The sequence below is a fragment of the Myotis nattereri genome, assembly GCF_964212035.1.
Source record: "Myotis nattereri genome assembly, chromosome: 1".
In the NCBI taxonomy this organism is placed as follows: domain Eukaryota; kingdom Metazoa; phylum Chordata; class Mammalia; order Chiroptera; family Vespertilionidae; genus Myotis; species Myotis nattereri.
This window is the reverse complement of record NC_138075.1, coordinates 178,772,394-178,794,847: the sequence shown is the minus strand read 5'-3', so window position 1 is coordinate 178,794,847 and position 22,454 is coordinate 178,772,394. Positions and strand designations below refer to the sequence as shown.

Sequence of the window (22,454 nt, the reverse complement as noted above, 5' to 3'; positions counted from 1 at the left end):
GCTGAACATTTATTGGAACTAACTAAGTGCCAGGCGCTGCAGTAAGCTCTCGGAATAGTCAAATAAAGCCTGGTTCCTGACTTCATGGGACTCAAGGGCTAGTTAAGAAGACAGAATAGTAAATCAATTACTACAGGACAGAACCTGAATTCCTGTAGTAGAGTATCTATTCAGCCCAGAGATTGGAATATAAATTAGGCTAGCTGAGGGTTGTAGGTGCCCATGGGAGGTATTTTGTGATATGAGATTTGAAGAATGAGTAGGACTTAACTAGATGAAAAAAAGAACTGTGGAGAGGGCACATCCAGGAAAGGAAAATAACATGTCCACAGGTAGAGAGGCACTGCCCAGAACGGCACATCAAAGAGATGCACATAGTGGAAAACATTCAAAAGAAATATGGGGTTGGGAGTGCACGGAGTGGCCAAGCGGCAGTTGCAGTTTCCATGTTTTGGAGAGTTTGTGTGCTAAGTTGCAGAGTGTGTTTAGAAAGTTATTGCTGTTAGAAAGATTTTTGTTTTTTAAACAAGTTATTTTATTTTTGAGAGAGAGAGAAAGAGAGAGAGAGAGAGAGAGAGAGAGAGAGAGAGAGAGAGAGAGAGAGAGAGAGATTTGGAAGTGAAACATCTATGGGCTGTCTCCTGCATGCCCCCTACTGGGGATGGAGCCCACAAACCAGGTGTGTACCTTGACAGGGAATCAAACCACAACCTTTTGATGCACAGGAAGACACCCAACTAACTCTGGCTAGGGAGAAAACTATTTTAAGCAGTATGTAATCTCTGATGTGATATTTAAAAATAGAATTGTGATTGCAAGGGGGTAATGGATAAGAGGGGATGGAGACCAAAGAGGCATGGGCACTGATTGTGAAACTCTTGTATTAATTCAAGTAAGAATTGGTGTGTATTGCAGCATTTAGAGAGAAGTAAATGGACCTGAGAGGTTAAGAAGATAGAATCGGTGAGGCTTGATGAGAGACAGGATGCAGGGTGAGGGAGAGGAACAGCCTGAGATGACCCATATTTCTACCTTGGGTGACTGGGTGGATAGTGGGATCACTTACTGATGACTCATATTCATCAAATTATGACTCATAAACATGATAAAACATCACTTCTTTTTTATTCACCATAAACAAATGGCAAAAGGAAGGAAAAGAAGAATCAGTTGCAAAGGACATGACAGTAGCATTGTGGTCTAGTAGAAAGAGTTCAGATATAGTGGTTTATGGAATGAGTATAAAGTAATGGACTCACTGGTAAATATAAAACAGAGCACTCTTTTATTTGACTGAAGAAGGCCTTTGAGCATAGCTGGATGAGAAGCTCTCCTTCTTTCACATAATGTTTTTCTTCCTTGATTCTTACTACCCTCATCGTGATGGGCCTCAACAAATAGCTGCTCCTATTTTTATTCTGGTCCAGAAGATCCATCACATCTTTCCTTCACTTAGTTCTATACAGTTGAGGCAGACAGACAGTTTTTAAATATAGCTTTCCATATTATTTACAGAAATATAAAATCTTCCAGTGAAAACTCAAAGGTTTTGAAGTTTTCAGCTTCTCTTTCTGCCTACGTTGTTTTTCTACTACGCGGACTCTCGCAGCTTTCGCCTGTGTTGTTTCAGTATTATTTTTGTTATTTCTCCCTGATCTCATTCTGATTATAACTTATATGCCCGCTTCCCCAATCTCAAGTACAAAATGAGGTCACATTCCTTTTAATATTCAAAATAAATGTTGAGCCTGCAGTACCTCCCAACATCTCAACTATCATAAAATGTTTATTTCCTCTTCAATGAACTTATTTAAGGTAATACCAAAGCCCCGTGATGCAGTACATTAGCTTTCTAGTGCGGGGTAACAAATAGTCTTACATTTAGGGGCTTAAAATAAGACTCATTTACTATGTCACAGTTTTTTTGTTTGTTTTAAGTCCAGCATGGTGTGTCTAGCTTCTCAGTTCAGGGTCTCACAAGGCTGAGATTAAGGAGTTGGCAGAGCTGCATTCATTCATGGATGAACTTGGGAAGAATCCACTCTCAAGCCCATTAAATTGTTAGCAGAATTCAGTTCCTTATAGTTATAGTACTGAGGTGCGTGTGGCCTCTCCATCTTAAAGACCGTTTTTCTAACATCTTTTGCCTTCTTTTTCTGTGTTCAAGGGCCTCTGTGCCAATATAGATAACACAGGATTTTCTCCTCAATTTGAGGTGAGACAATTAGTAAACTTGGTTACTGAGCAGTCTTTTTGTCAAGCAACATAACATATTGTAGATGCAACGTTAGAGAGTAGAGATCACAGAAGATATTTTCAATTCTGTCTACTAGTATATCTGTCCCCAAAGGAGTAAGTCTTCATTGCTATCCTTTGATTGAACGAACTCACTAGACCATTTGCAATAGCCAACCAGACCCCTTTCCACAAGTTGTCCCTGTTGAAACCCAGACCCTTAGAAGCTCAGTTGTCTTTCCTTTCAGGAGGGTTGTAATTTACACACAGAACCTTCAACCTTTTCAAAGTCATCTTACTTGTGTTGCCAAATGATTCCATTTCCTGGACGAACATAATATCAATATTTGATAATTCATACAAGGCTCCTGTCCACTTAAGAAAGGTCCTTTAATGAGCTGGAGTGTGACTGCTAATCTGGTGATGCCTCTCCAGGTATAATAGCAGAGCAGGAAGTGTCTTCCTCCAGCATTATGCTCCTCCATCACAGCTCCATGCTGCCTAAACCTCTTTTCATATTGCTCATTTATATATGGCTCTAAATTACACATCTCTTTTACTTTACATACATTCAGAGCCATTTCATATCAAGGCACAGCTATAGTATCTGAGGCAGGGAAAGTGTCTACTATCCCTCACAACATACTTACACCTCATGTTTTCTTCCTGACTCCTCTGCCTGATCCCTAGGACCTAAGACATGCCATAATTTTCTCTTCCCATATACTGACATTTATTTCAATGAAAATACTTCCCAATATACTGACATTTATTTCAATGAAAATACTTTCTTACCATATAGAATTATCATGGGAAGTTATAATTCTATAAATTTATTCATAGATATGAAGGCAATTATAATAAATAACTTGTTACTACTCATAGATTAATAAGCCTAAAGAACGTCTCAGTATTCATAACATAAAAATGAGTAATGATGCTGCTGATCAAGCATTCAAAATATTTTAATATTCACAAAATTTTGACTTGCCGAGACCTTCCAGGATAGAAATAATGTGTTGAGTTAAATAATTTTTAAAGGACAGAATTTTATTCTTATAATTGCAATAGAAGCAGCAAACATTTTTATCTATGCTATTTCCTTAACCTAAGAGAAATATACACTAACCCCTAAGAGGATAGTTATCAATAACAGCCACCAAGGTTTGGTCTTCAGAGTCACATTTCTTTCTTGCATTTGACAAGGAGGGGGGTGGTCTCCCAGTTATTCTGTCATACCTCCTATTCCCTTTGATTTACCTTATCTTAGCATTCCTACATGCATATGCAGCTCTCTATTTCCTTCTTAGACTCTTATGTATATCGAATGTAAATTGTGGCATTGAAAACAAAAAAAAGGGGGAAATGTGTAAATGTAGAGCTTTTGTATATATTGAAATTAAGTTATCAGCTTAAAATAGGCTATTACACAAATAAGATGTTTTATGTAAACCTCACAGTAACCACAAAACAAAAACCTATAATAAATATACAAAATAGAAAGACATTTAAGCATAAATGCATATTATTAAATCACAAGGGAGGAAAACAAGAGAAGAAAGAACAAAGGAATTGCAAACAGTCAGAAAAAAATGGCAATAGTAAGTCCTCACCTATCAATAGTCACTTTAAATGTAAATGGACAAAATTATTCAATCAAAAAGCATAGAGTAGTTGAATAGATTTAAAAGATAAAATAAGACCCAACTATATGCTGCCTATAAGAGATTCACTTCTGCTTTAAGGACACACAAACTGAAAGAGATACTTCATGCACATGGGAATCAAAAGCAAAAAACATGCAGAGGGAGCTATACTTACATCAGACAAAACAGAATTTAATCCAAAGACTGCAATAAAAGGCAAAGATGGTCATTAAATAACGCTAAGGAAACCAATCCATTAATAGGCTATAACATTAGTAAATATTTAGGATATACCTAAAATCATAGGGTCTAATCACAGGCAAATGTTCTCATTGGCACCAAATTACTAGAGCATAAAGAAAAGATGTTTCTTCTAATATGACAGCACTATCCATCCAATCTTCCAATCTAGAAACCTGAGAGTTATCTATAACCCTTCTCACGAATGACTTCTATAATTGCTATCTGCTATATATCCCCTAATTGTATCTCTTTTTCTCCAACTACATAACCTGTCATCTTTTTTTTTTTTAATTCTGGCCTGCATTAATGAAACAGACTTTAAACATCCTTTGGCTTCTAGCACTCTTCACTGACAGCCCTTAAATTCATTCTCCACCCACTTCAAGGATAATAATCTATCCAAATTGCATATCTGGCCATGTCACTTTTCTGTTTATAGCCCTCAGATGTTCCCATTGCCTACAGGATAAATATAATGTGATTTGGTGTGGTAAATAAGGCCTTCTGTAACTTGTTCTCTGGGTATATCGCCAATCTCATCTCTCTCCCACCTGCTTGCACTTTCTGTTCTATTGATATTGAATTGTTGGCCACTTCACTTCCAGCATTCTCCATTCTGATTCTCAACAACATGCATTCCCCATGCTGTCTTATCTAGCTGAGAGGTTATTTTTTCCATCCCTCAGTCTGGCTAATTCTTATAATTCATTTAAGATTCAGGTCTAGCATTACTTCCTCCAGGAAGCTATCCTTAAATTCTCCTCCTGTTCCCTTAGTCTGGGTAAAGCTTCCTTCCTCTATCTTTCCCATAGAATTCCAGGCCTATTTGTATTGTTTGGATTATCTCTTTTCTCCTGTTAGACAGTAAAATCATAAGGCAGGTTCCATATCTTATACATAGTTCTATCCCAAACACATAAAATTGTGCTTGACATATAGTATATTATTTCCATTAATGTTAAAGGGGTTTTTTAATGAATGAATGAATCAATGTGATTTCACAAGCACTTCTTTCAACTTTGTGCCTTGCTCTAAGTCATGTGGCCTCTACATAACATACAGGGTGTTCCAAAAATGTATGCACACTTTAAATAATTATTATCTTCAATGGGTTAAATTTGAAAAGAAAGAAACATCAATTGAGCTATCAGCTGTTAAAGTGTGCATACATTTTTTGGGACACCCTATATTTTCCTCTTTGCCTGCAGGAAAAAAAATGCTCAAAAGGGCTACTTTGAAGTAGGAATCTTTTCCAAACCCTATTTACTTAAACATTTGCCTTATTAGAACCTCTCAGCTGGCCTACTTGGGTGGGAGGAGATAGAGCCTAATATGTGGAGCAGCTCTTTAATCTAGACAATTGGGGAAATTGCCACGAATGACACCATGGACGTGGAGAGGTCCTGAACCAGATCATCAGTTCCATTCGTCTGGGAGAGCACTGTGTCTCACTCAGTGATAACCCTGGTACTCATATAAGTAATTTTTCCAACAAGATCTACTCGTTACAATATCCATAGCATGCCAAGAACATAAAGAAGCTGCCCAGGCTGTAACCGGTTTGGCTTAGTGGACAGAGTGCTGGCCTGTGGACTGAAAGGTCCCAGGTTCGATTCCTATCAAGGGCATGTACCTTGGTTGCGGGCACATCCCCAGTAGGGGTTGTGCAGGAGGCAGCTGATGGATATTTTTCTCTCATCCATGTTTCTAACTCTCTATCCCTTTCCCTTCCTCTCTGTAAAAAATCAATAAAATATATTTTTTAAAAAAGAAGCTGCCCAGAATGGCTTTATTTCAATCATCTCCCTAGTTTGTCCAGGAAAACTGTTTTGATTTTTGACACACACACATACACCTGGCTCCAAGGTTTCTCTTCCTGCTCTAATGCACCCGGTGAAGTAGGCCCAATATTTGAGAGGGGTCACTCTGTACACTCGCTGTGATGAAACAATTCCCTCTTTGTAGCTTCATTTTTACTCTAAAGGGATAATTTGGCTCAGAAAGTTTTCTGTTTGGAGTTTATGTCTTGCCTTCCTCTTTCTAGGGTTTCCTCTCAAGGGAGAATCTTGACTACTTTCATGGGATATAGGACTTTTGCCTAGCCTGAGAAATCTGACATACAGGAGAAAAGCAATGAAATAATTACCTGAAAGTCATAGATTGAATGCTGATTTAGCTACATAATAGCTAGAACATTCTGTAGCTTGATTCTTCTCTTCTTTAAAGTAATAATAATAACAATACATTTGTTCCCCATCTCTCTCACATGATTGTTTTGGACATTAAACAAGAATTTAAAGGTCAAAGCTAAATGATAAAGCACTACATCATTGCAAAATAACATTAGCAATAGTAATTTCAATAGTATCAGTAAGTGAATGAGATTAAGGTCAGGCTCCCTGTGATACCCATCCCATCTCCTCAAGTTTCTGCTTTGAAAAAGTGCTTCCTCTTCCATTGCTTTTCTACAAATGGCCATATAGTCCCCCTTGTTTGTCCAGGAAAACAACTATCTCAAGTTCTCTCTCTCTCTCTCTCTCTCTCTCTCTCTCTCTCTCTCTCTCTCTCTTTCTCTCTCTCTCTCTCTCTCACACACACACACACACACACACACACACACACACACACACACACACCTGACCTGGTGAACTCAAGAAAAGCCCCAAGGTTTCTTACATGCCCCAAACTTAATTTCTATAGAACTAACTATATGGCATTCTTGCTTGACCTGGAGGTTCTCACTCTATGATGTGCAACTGAGATGTACTCCAGGATATTTCTAATTCTTGCTCTGACTGAACAATCAAAAAGAGCTTTGTGTAACTCATAAATCTGTCTCAATAGCTCTAGTGTGGGGTGAGGGAGACCTGGTAATAGGTACATATGTTATTGTTACCCACTCCTTCCCCTCTGTCCCACCAGGGGTCTAGGATACCCAGTGAGAAGGCCAGCTTACAGTTTAGGAGCCTGGAAGTAGGTATGGAATCCTCCCTCAGAATGTCTGCCTATAAGAAAGTTTCCTCTGATGAAGGAGCTCCTTAGTAGTGACTTAAGAAATACCCCATTGGGTTACACTGTTCTCTCTCTACCCGTGAGATCTTATTACAATTAGTCCAGTATCCAAGCACCTTCCAACCAGTCTATCCACTTAACAACACACTTTTGGTTCAGAGCACGTGACTTGGTGAACATGCCAAACAGGTGTCCATCTGTCTTTTTACTCAAGTGAAAATCAGAAGTGATGACCAGCTGGCAATCAACTCTCCCTTCCACCCATGTGCCTTAGAGTGATAGGAGAACGAACCTTACTGGCTCTCCACGAGTCCTTCGCTCTGAGCCCACTCTAGCTCCAAAGGGAAGGCACGCCCAAAGTTGCTGCATTTGGGTAAGAGATAGTTAGGAATCACATTTCATAGTTAATGTCAACCCACAACAATTTACCTTCTGTCTCATCTCCCAGTGTACTATTGAAAATCTCTCATAATGGTTAACACTGATGTATGTACATTTTTCAGTTTTTAGCTAATCTAACTTCTGAAATGCTTAGCCCTGATGCTTTCCATCAGGAAAATCTCATTAGAATATATTTCACTAAGACATATGTTCTTTTTTTTACCACTATGGTCCAAAAATACCTTACATAAATTTTCTTTTTTTTAATATATTTTATTAATTTTTTTTACAGAGAGGAAGGGGAAGAGATAGAGAGTTAGAAACATCTATGAGAGAGAAACATCGATTCAGCTGCCTCTTGCACACTCCCCACTGGGGATGTGCCTGCAACCAAGGTACATACCCTTGACCGGAATCGAACCTGGGACTCTCAGTCCGCAGGCCGATGCTCTATCCACTGAGCCAAACCGGTTAGGGCCATAAATTTTCTATTGTATTATTTTCACACTGTATTGTAATCTTTTGTTTGTATTTTTGACATCCCACAAACTATGTTTCTTTTCATTGTCAAATATTCAGGACCACTGTGGGCACAGAATAGATGCCCAAAACTGAACTGAATTGAGTGACCCTTCTGACTATCTGTCACTAGGGTTTTTAATGTTCTCAATTATTTTAATAGTTACAGTGGGCTGTTCAACAGTTATCTATATTTTCCTAACTGGCATATGCATTTATTAAATAACTGATTTAATTTGGGAATACAATATATATTCACAAATAAGAGCCAATTTAACTAACTTATGGAAACACTAATCATATTCCTACCAACCAAAATAACTGATCAAATTATATTTTTACTTGGAATATGATACTTCAGAAGATTAGTTATTATAGAATGTTTTACTGCTTTGACATTATTTGAAAAATAGAAAAAGAATAGGAATATTTATTATTCTACATTAAATTTTATGTCTCTACACCACAATTGCAATTCCACATAATATAATTTTTCCATAGCAATAAAATGAAATAAAAAGGATCAACCACAAGAACACATTTTAGCATTATTTCAACATCTTTATCATATTTTTGGCAAATCTATGGAAATTTTTGGAAACATTTTACACAAACATTGGTCCAATCAACTCTAAAATAGCAGTTTTAAATGGTTTGTAGGTGTGGAAACCACATATCTCAGTTTGCCCAGCATCATTTGAGCTTACCCATGCTGTCTTGGCACAATAGTTACTAGCAGCCCACTTCTTTCTCAAAAAGATCCTAGTTTGGACAATAAAATTAAAAGGTCATTCTACTTTCAGGCTCTCTAGACAGATAAAAAGAAAGACAATAATGTTTAACACTTAATTACCATGATTTATAGAAGATCTTCTGGATTTTCATTTTCAATAAAAATCTTTTTTATTCCATAAAGCTATTTCTCTAAGTTTCCAAGGCTATTTTATGTTTACAGATTTCCTTTAAATATAAATATGTCTCTATCCTAAAAAATATATTTTATAAATATTTTCTTTCTTTTTCTCTCAACTAAACTGTGTTTTAACTTTATACCTACATGCAAATTTTAGGTACTTAAATGTCTACTGGTCCAACTGCATAAAACTCAAAAAGGTTCCATTATTTATGGAGTCTGAAACAAAAAATTCTTCCTAATCATTATAAACTGTTGTTTATATTCAGAGGAAAAATATCTTACATGAAAACAACTTAATTTTCAGTGACGTGTTCTCTGTGATATCAAATTTCATGCTCACTTGGTATGGATTTAATTTTTTTCACTATGTTTTATATACTGGATACAGGAGTTGTTATAATCATTATTTTTGTTCAGTATTAACTCCTAAGACCTTAGCTTGCTTTTAAATATATTTTATGTTCCTTTAAAAAATAAAGCTAACATTGTGTTTTTGTGCTTTAATAATTTCCATAAATATGCCCCCCCCCATTCTATTTGAAGGAAGATATTTAGTAAAACTAGTATAAACATGGTATTCTGGAGAAATGGCTTTATATTTTTTTCTCCTGGTAGTCCAAAGCTCTGTTGCCCTATGATGTTATCAAAATATTTTCTCTTGTTCTAGGAGTTATCATGTAAAATAGATGACAAACAGGTAATTGTTTTCAAAAGCATACATTGAGGCCCCCTTATCACATAATGAACAGACTTTCCACATATTCATTTCATTTTATTATTTGAACTTATTTGTGTATATGTGTATAAGTATATTCTTATACCTGTGCACTAAAATACACAATTCCTAGGATGTTTATCATAGGAAGAAAATGGAAATTTGTTTTTTGTTACAAAAACCTTAAGTTATTCATAAAAGTATCTTTTACCTTCTATATATTTTAGATACAATGTGTTTGAAGTTTTCTATAAGTATATTCAAGATGTGAACAATGAGATGTGAATCAAAATAATGTGTAAGAACTTACTGAATCAAAGATGGCTTTTACAACAGTAAAATATTATCATTATAAAGAATCTTTTCAATATATAGTTCAACCTCTGAACTTTAGATAAGAGAAAGTTTAAATTATTGCATCAGGGTTTATATTTTCTAAGTCCCAGATCAATATTTCAGGTAAATTGTCTTAATTTCCTTTAAAAATGACTATTCTTGCTACTTCTCTATTTTAATTCTATAATAACAGAAATAATATAATCAATTGAATTATACATAATAATATTAGAAATGGGTATGCATCGTTTATTAAATAAATACACATTTCTTGAGTGCCACCTATTGATATAGATAGCACAACAAAGATAAATAAACTTAGAGAGTAAGAAAGAAAAACTTAGCTTTTGATATACTGAGATTTAGGAGTTTATGGTTGATCCCAGTTAAGTACAGTTGAGCAGATGATATGGAACAGCAGCTCAGGCAAGAGAACTGAGAGGAAGAAGGTGGGTTGGTATGGAGAAGATAGGTTTAACTATGATGTCTTAGGAGAGAAATGTAACAGTCTGGAGAGAATCTAAGTTTAGGTAAGTTTTTTAATCTTTTCTGTTCTTTCCTTTACCCTTCTTATTCCTCTTCTACTTTATTCTGTCTTTCACCTGTCTTTTCTTATTTTCTTTGTTTTTCTTTCTCTCTTTTTTCCTGCTCTTTGTTTAGTTGGGATGATTTGTAAGTATTTGCTAGTTCTGGGGAAAGGTTTTGTGGTGAGGTGAGTTTGATAATATTAAGGAAATTTTGGACAATTATTGAAAGAATTAAAGAGGTAAAAGGGATAAACTTCAGATCACACATGGAGATGACTTTTATCTTGTAAAGAAAGAGGGGCACTTATTCCTCTGAGTTGAAAATGGAAATAAGCAGGGACACTGTCAATATAAAGAAATTTGCTAGTGATGGCACCAGATGTTGATCATGTTTCCATTTAATGTACTTTATTTTCTTAATAAAGTAAGAGGTGAGATCATCTGAGAGCAAGGAAGAAAGTGAAGAAATTGGAGAGTGGAAACAATGTAATGAATGATAAAGAATGATAACTAAAAACATGAAAAATTATTCTGCAATGTCTAAAATAAAAAGCAGCTATATATTTTGAATCTAAAGTTATATGAATAGTATCCAGTATGTTAAATTCAGCAAGAATTATCACAGATCATATGCAGGAACAGTGAAATCAAACATTTGGATTGATCTAAAGCTGGTATTTTTCAATATAAAGAAGGTCAAATAAGTAAGAAATTTGTAAGTGCTGGCAAGTACCTTATGAATTGTAGATAAGAAAAAAAAAAAAAAGCTAAGTGTTGTAAATTAGTATAGAAAGGGAGAGCCAGGAACCTAAGGCCTCAGTGAAGCCAAATTAGTGGTGTACATTAACTAACAAAAGAATACCAGGAGACAATAAAAATTCAATAGAGTTATGGTTCATGACAATATCTAGAGTGAGGATCTGAATGTAGTTGGCTTAAAAGGAGTGGAATTAAGGTTAAAATATGCATTAGCCCATTCTGCATCTGTATTGATGACATCAGCAAGTAGCAGAGTAGGAAACTACGGGCCCTCTCTCCCCGGCTACAAACACACATATTTGGCAACAACCCCCAGACAAAATCCTTTTGTGAGAAACCCAAAAACTAACTGAAAGGCTCCTGCACACCCCAAGCAAATGCAAAACCAGCCTTACCAAAGCTAATAGAGAGGTTTGGGACACCCTCTTGCTGTACCTTATGATCAAAAGGAAACCCCCTAGTGGTCAAATTCTCCCAGGAAATGAAGGGTCTGGTTTATATATCCAGATCCCCACCATTTCTGAGAGGACTTCTCAGAGGACTGGTTTCTATTCTGCCAGTCTTGGAGCTCTGATGTGTCTTGCACAGTCTATCCACCTAGGGCAGCGGTTCTCAACCTGTGGATCACGACCCCTTTGGCGGTCGAACGACCCTTTCACAGGGGTCGCGTAAGACCATCCTGCATATCAGATATTTACATTACGATTCATAACAGTAGCAACATTGCAGTTATGAAGTAGCAATGAAAATAATTTTATGGTTGGGTCACAACATGAGGAACTGTATTTAAAGGGCCATAAGGTTGAGAACCACTAACCTAGGGGAAAATAGAGACAGTGGTGTGGGTTGGTAGGCACCATAGATTCTACCACCTGTTCATCACAGAGCAAGCACACAAAACCCACAGCAGCCTTTTTCCACCTGGGGAGGAAAAAGTAGGAAGAAGCCCTCAGAATCTCTTGCCAAGCTGATTGGTAGAGGTCTTTCGTATGAGGCCAGTCTATGAATACTGGGAGAGTGGCCTGCTTTGTCTAATGTGGATCTCAAAACAGAGTCAAGAAAAATCAAGAATTGGGCAAAAATGTTCCCTAAAAAGGAATAAGATTAATTTCCAGAAACTGACCCAAAAGATATGAATAATATGATTTACCTGAAAGAAAATTCAAAGTAACTGTCATAAAGATGCTCACTGAGATCAAGAATATAGTACATAAACAAAGTGAGAAATTCAGCCAAGACAGAAAATATTTAAAGGTCCAAAACAGAAATGATGAAGCTAAAAACACAATAATTGAACTAAAAAATTCACTAGAGGATTTTAATATCAGACTGGATTAAACAGAAGAGAGGATCAATAAACTCAAAGACTTGTCATTGGGAATAAGTCAGAGGAGCAAAAAGAAGACAGAATGAAAAAGAGTGAAGAAAATTTAAAGGACATCCTTAAGGGACCAATATACACATTGTGGGATTCCCAGACAAAGGGAGAGACAAAGGACAAGAATACTTACTCAAAGAAAAAAATAATGGCGGAAAAGTTCCCAAATCTGAAAAAGGAAATGGGTATTCAGATCTAAGAAGTTAAAGAAATACCATTTAAATAAATTCAAAAGAAATCTACATTAAGACCCATTATAATCACATTGACAAAATCAAGGACAAATAGACAATTTTGAAAGAAGGAGAAAAGTGACATTACATCTACAGGACACAGTAACATGAAAATAAGCAAATTTTTAGAAGAAACCTGTAGGCCAGAAGGGAGTGGAATAATATGTTCACAGTGCTGAAAGAAAACAAGTTGCCAACCAAGATGCTATACTCAGCAAAATTGCCCTTCAACAATGAAGAAGAGATAAAGACTTTCCCAAAACAGAAAATCTCTGAGAGTTCATCATTACTCGACCTACCTTACAAGAAATGCTAACAGGAGTTCTTTAAGTTGAAATGAAAGGATGCTAAACAGAAATATGACAGCATAAAAAAGTATAAAACTCACTGATAAAGGTAAATATATGCCAGTAAACAAATACAGAATATTGTATTACTATAATGATAGTGGTTAAATCACTTTTAATTCTATTATGTTAAAGAGCAAAAGTTTAAAAATAACTATAACTAAAATATATTAAAATATACATAATATGAATATATGTAAACTGTGACAACAATAACATAAACTATATATGGGGAGAATTTAAAGTGTAAAGTTTGCATGTGTGATTGAACTTAAGTTATTATCAGCTTAAAATTTACTGTTAAAACTAGAAGATATTTTATGTCAACCCCAAGGTAACCACCAAAAAAATACCTTAAGCAGATATACACAAAATAATAAGAAATCATTCAAACCATATCAATAAAAGAATCAACAAACAAAAATGAAGATAGTAAAAGAGAGAAAGACAGACAAAAGAATTTCAAGACTAATGGGAAGTAATAAAAAGCCAAGAGTATAAGCCTTTCCTATCAATAATTACTTTGTGTAAATGGATTAAACTCCTTGATTAAAAAAAAAAACATAGAGTGGCGAGATGAATAAAAAAAAAACACACACACAAAACACTCAACTATATGTGATCTAAAAGATATTATTCACAATAGACAAAATATGAAAATTACCTAAATGTCCATTGACAGATGAATGGAGAAAGAAAATATGGCTTATAAATCCAATGGAATATTTATTCAGCCCTAAAAAGAAGGAAATTCTGCAATATGAGACAACATGGATGAACCTTGAGGATGCTATGCAAAGTGAAATAAGTCAATCACCAAAAAACAAATACTGTATAATTTCACTTACATGAGGTATCTAAAATAGTCAAATTCATAGAATCAAAGAGAGGAACAGCAGTTACCTAGTGCTGGAGAGAGGGGAAATTAGGAGTTAAATTAATGGCCATAAAGTTTCAGTTCAGCGCGATGAATAAGTTATAGAGCTCTAGTGTACAACATTGTACCTACAGTCAACAGTAATGTACTGTACACTTAAAAATTTTGTGAAAGGGTCAATCTGCTGTTGTGTTCTTATCACAATAAAATAAAAATTAAAGAGCCCTGCAAATTAGCTTTTTATATAGTCACACACACACACACACACACACACACACACACACACACACGCTACTTGGACTTTAACAAGGCTTTTAATTTTAGATCTGAGAAACAAGATAGGAATGTATGATATAAGCCATGTTACTTCCAAGCATAGCTGTGACTCAAGCATTTTACTGGGATTATCCATATCTATACATCTCGTAAATAATTATTTAGAGAGAATTATATGAAAGATTTAGAATCACACCCATGTTTCCTATTCCAATTTAGCAAACTCCTAACTGAACAGTCAGTAAGATGAAGGTCAAATGATTTTCTGTTGTATTAACTTGAATTCAAGAATCTAGCTTAGGTGCATAGTCAAACTGGCTCCTAATACCTTCACCAGTGAAATTAATTTATAATCAATACTATATATAAGCTGCTCGCTACCATCACCTTATTGGAGGCTAAGCCTGCCATGACAAATCCCACTTATGAAGACTAGCTAAAGTGAAAACCCCACAAACCATGAATGCTCATCTCCTTTCCTCAATTCACCACCATCTGTTCCTTTTTAATAGTCATTCTTGCTCTCCCAAGAAGGACTAACTAAACAGACAAAGATCGTTACAAAACCACTTTACCTAACTCTGTGACTTAGGAAGGCAGACATCCCTATGTCCTGAACATAGAAAGAGTAGTGGGGAATGAGAGGGAAACAGTTATCACTAATATACTCTCCAAGGTTCTTTCTGAGTATGGAAAAAGTTGAGGGTAAACATTACATTTTCAGGTAATAGCACAAAAGTCGATGCCTCAGAAAACAATATAATTCAGAGTAAATTTAATCAATAAAAATCTACTCTTTCAAAATAAATAGAGAGTAATAGAAGGCAAAACAGCACAGAAATAAGATAATATTAGACATACCAGAAATGCATTCATATTTGATCCTATTAGTATAATATTAGAAATGTGTTAACAGGAATAAGACATGTAAAATAAGCATATTGAGTATTCTTCTTCCAACCGATATGACAACATTATATTCATTTTTGACAAGTAGGTATAAAATAAGACATGAAAAAAATAGGAGTTTTCATAGATCAACAACAACAACAACAAAAGGATAAACTGCTGGCAATGTTGAACAAGAGAAAGAACACATATGTTTGAAAAAAAGCACAGATCTTAGTTGAAATATTAGTTTATGGCATATTAGTTTCAAGGCTTTGACTATGCTAGTTAACCTCCCCTAGTCTGTTTGCCTTGTCTGCAAAATGAGAACAACTTCACATGGGTTGTGATCAAATACATTACCTCATGCCTGGTCTATGGGAACCTATCAGATGCAAATTGTTTCCTCACTTCCCAGGAAATATATTATTGAAAAATAGACCCTGAAAGAAATGAATTCATTTGTTTTGAATGAAAAGAGATGATACACTTAGCCTGCCTTTCCTTTTTGTAAACAGCCTCTTAATAACCTGAATATTCTTAATACCCTGAAGAGTCTGAGCAGGAAAAAATAGCTTTAAATTGCATCAATTTTCTTCTTGACTTCCTGGGAATATAATAGTGTACTGGAATAGACCCTAGATGTTAGAGTGTCCAAAGCAGGAAATCATGCAAAATATCCATAAATATGTATCTGATTTGAGAAATATGTAAATGGTTTGAGAATAACCCAGTCTAAACTCTTCTGCAAGAATTTTAAGTACATGTAATCTACATGGTAGTACAAATTATGATTTGATCCACTTATCTTGCAACTGAACTTCCCAAAATATTTTCGGAAATATATTTGTCAATTTTATATACTATACATATAAATTCCTAATAAATATTTATTTTTATAGCTTTTACAACTGGGACAGTCAAATTGCTGTTTGGAATTCAACTCCCAATTATCAAGTGATTGCTGATAATCCAGAAGGCTTGCTTTTCAAATACAAAAGAGATAGAAAAATTCTCAACGTGGACCCAAAAGTAAGTCTGCTTTTATATTTATCTCCAAATTTGATTGTATTTCTATCATTATTCAAAATTTTATTATATATTTGACAACCTTAAAGTTTAAATCTACAGTTGAAAAAAAATATGTTGAAACTTAGAGCATGTACTATTCTTTTTTTAAAAAAAAGCACTCCAAAACAACAAATTATCAGAAATCAATAAAGAATTTGGGGGGGGGGGTATTTAAATAGAACACATATATGGGGATACTTCTACATGCTTACATAGAATGAGATCAGGGAGTCAGTGGGCAATGCATTTGTTTGATCTGATCTTGCAGATGGCCGGTCACTTTTTACTCTATGTGGAGATGAGTCATGTAGGGAAGGGAGACTCTCAACTCGTATATGTACCCAGAATTCTAATATTCCTTTTTATATGTAACTAACCCTGAAAATAGTATGCTCCTTAGTGTATTTCTAAGTGTTAACTTAGAAAATACATTTTATTTAAATATTTTAAAGATATGTTTATTGATATTTTGATTTTTTTCAAGGACAAATATTTATATCTTACATAATTCAAAGGCTGCATTTGCATCATGATTTTAATCATGACTTGTCATATGTTTGGGGGTGAAGGTTAAAACTTAACGTCATATGTGCTTGAGTTTCTTGGGCTTAGTTTTTTTACTTTTGAAATATATGTTAGTCACATGACAGCATCGGTCTAAAATTAAAGTCCAGAAAATCAGTCCTTCATAGGGAAAAAAATAAAAATTATATGATATGCCTGGGATAGGGACAAGGATGGACCAAGAAAAAGGAGGATCTTGTTCTAAAACTTTTCTAAAACATTTTAGAAATTCAAAATCAACAATAAAATTATTTTTGTGTCATATCTACTTAGTGAAGTTCCTTGCTCATAGAAAGTGCTCAATATCTATGTGCTCAAAGAATGAATAAATGAAATTCTATAGCAAGAAAGGGTTTATTGCCTTTTTAGATAGTCATTCTTGCTCTCTCAGGAAGGACTGACTAAATAGACAAAAGTGGTTGCAAAACCACTTTTCCTAACTCTGTGACAACTGCAAATATCAGGAACCCCAAGACAGTGACTTAAACAGAAGAAGCTTCTTTCTTTTCCATGTGTGAGTGGAGATATTGTCAGTCCAAAGTTGGAATGGCAGCTCCATGGTCATCTGGGCGAGGCTGGTCCTTATCCTGATCGGGCAAAATAGATCTTCAGCCAAAACAACTGCATTCCAAACAGGATTCATGGAGGGAACTCAGAGGGTGCAAAGGACAAGCTCTCACTTCCTTTAAGGGCGTTTCCTGAAAGCTACCACACAAATGTCCACATATGTTCTATGACAAAAGCTTAGTCAGGTGGTCATATCTAGCTACTTGGGAGACTGGAAAATGCAATCCTGATTCAGATGGCCATATGCTCAGCTGTAAACAGGAGTTCTGGAAAAGGAAGAAAAGAGGTTTGGGTACTTGTTTCTGTCACAATGCTATCTTCTTCAAAAATAACATTACTATTTTCTGGTCTTATATTTCTCATAAGTAAAATGAAGGACTAGACCTGAAAACCTTTAGGGCCATATTTATTATAAATGTATTAATGCTAGGTGAGTTTATCAGCACACCATCTCTCTAGTGGTGCCCTTTTTCTATCATAAATGAGTGTCAAAATGTTATCAATTAGTACAGAAAACTTAATAAATAGCATTTACAGAGTCTTTTCCTTTTAGAAAGCTAAACTATATTCATAAAAATATACAAAATTATTAATAGCTTCATTAAGATGTGTGAAACAAATTTTTGAATCAGTTTTGAATGACATCACACTTAGACTATTTTAGAACTCTGTTTTAACTAATGGCTAATAAATACTTCAAGGATGTATGTCATGAATTATAGTTTTATGGTCTTTGTGGAGTCATTATTGAATGCAAACTGTTACTTGAACATGGTTCAAATAACTTTAAAATACTCACTTCCAAAATAATCAACCACAAAATTTCAAAGACTTAGTCAACAATTCATGAAATGTAACATATTCCTCTTTATTTCTTGAAGGTTTTGATTATAATTCAAAGATTTATGAGTCTGAAGGAAAGGTATTTCTAAATTCTAGAGAAAGAAACAAGGATTTAGTTTATTAGTGATAAGAGTAAAGAATTATTAGATGGGATATCTGATAACATTTTTAAACTTTTATTTCTTTAAATTTTACCTTTTGAAGATAAAAATTAATAGTTGATTTACTGGAAAAGAATGTTGGTCTTAGCATCAATAAACAAAATTTTAGATCTTACTTCAACTGGCAGCATGGCCTTGAACAATTAATTTAACCTCCTTGAGCTTTATTTTTCACAACTTGAGGATGAGAGTGTTGTTGTTCTTTCCTGATCTCTAGGGTCCCCCTACAGCCCCAGGCCCAAGTCACAGAGATTCTGATTCAACAGGGCCCAAAAGCAGCCAGTGTGATTCTGCTACAGATTATCCTTGAGCCACAATTGAGAAAATCTTCTCCATAAAAAATACAATAACCTCAAGAGACTTGGTACTCTGTCCTCAAACATGTGTTCTCAAGCATTTGTTCTCAAAATATAACACAAATATTTCAATTTTCATGGTTATATATAAAATTATTATGTGCATTCCTACATAATTTTTAACTTATTCACCTTCTTCAAGGAGCCATGATCCTTTTATATGTTATGTACCCACAAAGCATCTCATACAGACCTACAAGAAAATCAGAAGTTAGCTAAAATATCAAGTTTTTAAAACTACTAATGCACAATAATAAGAATTACATTTTAAAACTCAATATTTTGCCTGGCTGGCATGGCTCAGTGGTTGAGCATTGATCTATGAACCAGGAGGTCACAGTTCAATTTCTGGTCAGGGCACATGCCTGGATTGCAGGCTTGATCCCCAGTGGGGGGCATGCAGAAGGCAGCTGATCAATGATTCTTTCTCATCATTGATGTTTCTATCCCTCTCTCCCTTTCCTTCTCAGAAATCAATAAAAATATATTAAAATATTAAATAAAAATAATTCAATATTTTAATCAATAATTTTACTTGAAATTCTCCCTGAGATAAACACCTCCTTATAACCCCATAGTTAAGGTGCTATAAAATATTGTAAGAACAATACAGTTCAACTTTCATTTCCTCCAAGTATTCTCTTTGAAATATTTTTATGCTTAAATTTATAGAGGACAATTACCATGTAATTTCATTTATGTAGAATCTAATGAACAAAATAAACGAACAAACAAAATAGAAACAGACTCATAGATACAAAGAACAGACTGACACTTGTCAGAGTAAAAGGGCATTGGGGGGATGAGGTTGGGTGAAAAAGGTAAAGGGATTAAGGCAAAAACAAACCTCAGAGACACAGGCAACAGTATAGTGATTACCAGAGAGAAAGGGGGAAGATCAATAAAGATAAAAGGGCGATAAATGGTGATGGAAGGAGACTTGACTATGGTGAACACACAATACAAAATACAGATGATATATTGTAGAATTATACACCTGAAACCTATATAATTTTATTAACCAATGTCACCCAAAAATTAAATTTTTAAAAAGTCAAGCCAAACATAATAAAATGTCAGTTTCTAATTATTTACTGCTAGTATACAGAAAAAAACTAAAGAGGTCAAGATAAATGACAGGTAGAAATAGTTATAAACAGGATGTGCTTCCTTTGTATAACACAGATGTAGTCTCATTAATTCTGAAGTGTAGTTCCCAGGAAACATAGTTGTTTGTGAATGGTAACAGTGGAAAAAAAGAAAATTGTGCAGGTCTTAGAGCAAGTAATGTGTGTTCATTGGTTAAGAAATTCCAAATGCAATAAGAGCTTGGTTGCATTCAAAACAGGACCACTGGCTTTAACTTCCCTGCAGCTGTATAACATCTGGAACAAATAAGGCAAGTTTCTATTTTTGAGTTAAGAATGCTTGTTTGAGTGATTCACACCCACCAAAATGTTTCCAGTGTATTATCTTTAGGAGGATTGAGTGGAAGCACTTTGCACTCACTCCCCTACATTATCTGAATAAATTTTTAAAGGCTTTTTGTATTTTTATTTTAGGAAACATTAACCATGGGAAAGTTTGCTTTGAGTCTTAGCATAACATAGGTGGTCTAAACCTTCATAATCTATGAAAGAGAGAGAGAGAGAGAGAGAGAGAGAGAGAGAGAGAGAGAGAGAGAGAGAGAGATTGTATAGAATAGTTAAAATTGAAAAAAAATCTTTCTTAGTTATGCTAGATATTTCCCTCTTCTATTCACTAAATGTGAGGGCTCCTCACCTGGGAAAATGCCTGGTTAATAGATACTTAATAAATATTCATGCAATAAGTGATTGAAGGAGTGATTCCCTGCTAACACACAGTAATACTACACTAAATAAAAGTTGAATGGATTATGTCATTGATACCTGATGTAGCAGTGATAGCCAGAGAGGGTACAGCCAGACTACTATATAGTGATCCAAGTGAGTCAGAAAAAAACAATTACAAGAATTTATCAGTGGAAACAGCTAGTGCAGCTATCATTTTAAGTTTTGTAGAGGTCATGCAGAAATCTTTCTTTTGGTATGTGCTTTTAAATCTTCATGTGTAGTTCCAGAAATATGTAATTTAACCTATCTCAAATTAATTCTGTTGAATTAGAATGTTTTAATTTATGAACAAATTGACTCAAACAGATTAAATGACATGCTCAGGGCCATGTAGTTCATTACTACTATAATTTAGCAATGGAATTTAAATATTATGAGACTTCATAGGTTATAAAGATGAGCAAGATTTCAACCCTTGTCCTTTCAGTACTTATAGCAGTTTTAGGAAAACAGGCATGTACAAAACATAACTACAGTATAAGGCAGAAAATGATATTTTGGGGAAAAAAGGAAATGCTTTGGGAATTCAGTAGAATTATGACCTGGGGCAGGAGACAATGGAGAAGTGATAGTGAGGGGATTGCATTGGGAATAATGTTAGATGACAATAGAGGAGGTAATCTATTAATTGGGCTTGAAGAATTATTAGAAATTGAACTCATACAGATGAAGAGGTGGGCAATACCAGAATGAAATCTACTAGAAAAGATAATGTTGAAGAGTGTAAAAAAGAAAGTAAAACATGCCTACGTAGTTCAGTTTGTCTGCTGCATTGGCTAGGTGAAGGGGAAGAGGGGGAATTAAGTGTAGAAAGGTCATGAAAATCATTGAATGCAGGACCAATGAGGATCTCAGACTGAACTTAATAGGAAGTGGAAAAATATGCCTAGGCTCTTGTGCTAGGGAATAACAGGATAGAAGTTATGTTTTAAGGACATGAGAGAGTGTAGATTAGGACAGACTGCGAGGAAAATCTGGAGAGGATGAGAGCATAATAATTCAAATAGAGAACGAAGAGGACTAGAACTAGGGGTCCTGTGGTAGTGGGCAAGTTTCTGAGTTGATGTTATTAATATTTTAACTCCCCAATTATTCAAGTAAAGACCAAACTTATAGAATGCATTTTTATCTAAAAAAAAAAAAAAACAGTGGTTAAGAGATCTCACTTCACCCCAATCCTCAGAAAAGAGAGAGGATGCGGAGAATGGGAGACTTGCACCGGAGGAATATAGAGAAGGTGAGCTGGATGGAAGTCAGTATACCTGTCACTTCTTCATCCTTGCTTCCATCTCCCTCTTCCTCATTTGATGTTACTGAGCACCTACTGAACAGTGTGAGGTGTTAAAAGTAAACCAGAAAGGTAGGCTTCTTCTAAAAAGCCTATAAGTTAATTGGTGGGTGGGTGGGTGGGTGGGTGGTTAGGTGGGTGGTAATGTGCACAGAAATGACAATCTAGAAAGTGACCTGAGAAAACAGAACAAACTCTATAAGAATTCAAAGGGGACAGAATTTACATTTGACCTAAGGCATTAAAAAATAAAGTCTGAACTGAATTTTGGAGGATGAATATGGTGAGGACACAGGGACTGGAGCAGAAGGGGTATTCTAGTTGGAAGGAACATCCCATATAGAGGAAGCACAGAGCTTGCATGGGAAGGAAAAGGACCTCTTATTGGCTAGAAAGTGGTCCTCAGCATAGGCCTGACATCAAAATCACCCAGGCAACTTTA

General features: G+C 35.1%; 1 protein-coding gene across 1 annotated transcript in view; it reads left to right on the top strand.

The window, feature by feature from the left end:
- CFAP299 (cilia and flagella associated protein 299) overlaps positions 1-22,454 on the top strand; it is a 561,069-nt gene that overhangs the window by 528,859 nt on the left and 9,756 nt on the right. The window contains exon 5 of the mRNA XM_081095523.1: positions 16,191-16,320. Coding sequence (XP_080951649.1) covers positions 16,191-16,320 — 130 coding nt within the window. The remainder of the gene's footprint in view (positions 1-16,190; positions 16,321-22,454) is intronic.